Genomic DNA, 2205 nt, shown 5'->3' with positions numbered 1-2205 from the left:
CGGCTGCTGTAATGTAACAACAACGAGATCCTTATCTGTGACTGCATTCATTTCATTTCTCTTAGACTCCTCTTAATTATATAATAAAAAACAAAAATAAGAACCTTTCTTTCTTTTGTACTTTACTGAATTATTAACAACTCTTTGACTAGAAACTTCTGTTGGAATTTAGAACTAGTCTTCCTTCCAATTTTACTCGCTTAATCTCAACTTGTATAGTTGTAGTACTTTCTCAGTCACTTCTCCACTTCTCTCAATGTCACTGCCATATGGCTTTTTTTCCAAAAAAAAAATTTAAAATCAATTTATTAAATATCAATTTAGGTCACTCTTACACTTTCAGTGTTACACTTTGTTTGACCGACTTAAGGTCACTCTTGCCAACCAAGAAAATAAACTCTCCACAACTATAAAACGTGCTCCACTATAATATCCACCTGTATTATTCAGATTCTGTTTTTATAAATTAATTAAATAAATAAATTATATATTAGCTTGCCCACCGCGCTTACTTGCTCACCACTCGTCACGCAACTTCCACTCCAATTTTCACCTCCTTATAAAACCTCTTCACACACAATCACTTTTCACTCAAACACATCACAACTTCAAAAAATTTCAATACCTATCTCTTTTCTCTTTCTCTCTCTCTTTTTTCAATATCATGGCTCTAGAAGCACTTAACTCACCCACCACTACTTCTACTACCCCAAAATTCACGTTCAATGAACCGTCTCTTCATCACTCTGAACCATGGACCAAACGAAAACGTTCAAAGCGTTCACGTTCATGCACCGAAGAAGAGTACCTCGCTCTCTGTCTCATCATGCTAGCTCGCGGAACCACCACCACCTCCACCACCAACCGCCACAGTTTCAAACCATTACCAACACCAACAACAATAACAACCGCCGACAACAACAGCACCAACATCAAACTAGGTTACAAATGTTCTGTGTGCAACAAAGAGTTCTCTTCTTATCAAGCACTTGGTGGACATAAAGCAAGTCACCGGAAACACTCTACCATCGGTGGTGATGACCATTCAACTTCCTCAAATTCGGCTAACACTGTCACTGTTGTAAGCGGTGGCGGTGTTAGATCTCATGAATGTTCGATTTGTCATAAGTCGTTTCCGACAGGACAGGCTTTGGGTGGACACAAACGTTGTCACTACGAAGGCGGTAGTGGTAGTGGTAGTGGTGGTGGTGCTGTAACTAACTCAGGTGTGGGGTCCACACATACTGTTTCTCATAGTCATAGTCATAGTCACCGAGGTTTCGATCTGAACATCCCGGCTTTTCCGGAGTTTGGTGACAATAAGGTCGGAGAAGACGAGGTTGAGAGTCCTCACCCTGTGATGATGATGAAGAAGAAGCCTCGTGTTTTCGTGGTGCCCAAGATTGAAATTCCTCATCACCAACAGTGAAAGATTAGTTGAAATATTTGAGATTTAGATTTAGTATAAGATTAATTAGTTGGAATGTTTTGTTTAATTATTTGGAAAATTTTGAGTTATTTTTTTATTTTGTATATGGTAGTTTTGGTTGGGGGAATTTTTTTTCTTGGGCTCTGTTACTTATTGGTGAGATTGTACTTTTCTTTTGAGTTTGATGATGGCAATTCAATTTATTTATTTTTTTATTTTATTGAATTTTACTTGATTTTGTGAAAATATAGAATACTGGTTAATGTTGAGTAGAGTTGCGGTTTTGTTTGAGTTGAGTTGAAACTAAAATGAGTTGCGCATGGTTCTGTCTCTGTGTGTTGCTGACGGTTTTTACATTGCAATTTGCAATATTGCACACAAAGAACAGTTGTACTTCACTTTTTTTTTATAACAAGTCTACTTCCTGTTTTTTTGGTAAATTGTAATGTGCTTTTCAATAAGGACTCTTACTTGATATTCTGAGTCACTAATTTTTTTGGTTTTTAAGTGATAAGTTTTTTTTTTTCATCAATCTATTGATCAATATTTTTCTCTATTCTTATTCTTCAATTTCTTAAGTTTTTTTTGAGATGAATTCGGTTGAGTCAATTTTTCAAAATCGCTAGTGGATCAAAATCGGAGTAGAACCGAAATAACCGAATTTTACCGTCTAAAACCACTCGAACCATAGAATCGGAGTCGGTTTTGTAAAATTGTCTGTAAATATTAAAATTTAATGTATATTTTCCGATCACAAAAAAGAATTTCGTGTTTTT

General features: G+C 36.0%; 1 protein-coding gene across 1 annotated transcript; it reads left to right on the top strand.

Annotated features, from left to right (window-relative positions):
• Window positions 1-498: 498 nt before the first annotated feature.
• Window positions 499-1644, top strand: LOC131596486 (zinc finger protein ZAT10). The gene has a single exon (XM_058869144.1). It carries the CDS (start codon window positions 665-667, stop codon window positions 1427-1429), a length of 765 nt encoding a protein of 254 aa, XP_058725127.1. The 5' UTR covers window positions 499-664; the 3' UTR covers window positions 1430-1644.
• The last annotated feature ends 561 nt before the right edge of the window (window positions 1645-2205 follow it).

Source organism: Vicia villosa, linkage group LG4 (assembly GCF_029867415.1).
Source record: "Vicia villosa cultivar HV-30 ecotype Madison, WI linkage group LG4, Vvil1.0, whole genome shotgun sequence".
In the NCBI taxonomy this organism is placed as follows: Eukaryota; Viridiplantae; Streptophyta; class Magnoliopsida; order Fabales; family Fabaceae; genus Vicia; species Vicia villosa.
The sequence above is the reverse complement of the archived record's forward strand: the minus strand, read 5'-3'. Positions and strand labels throughout refer to the sequence as shown.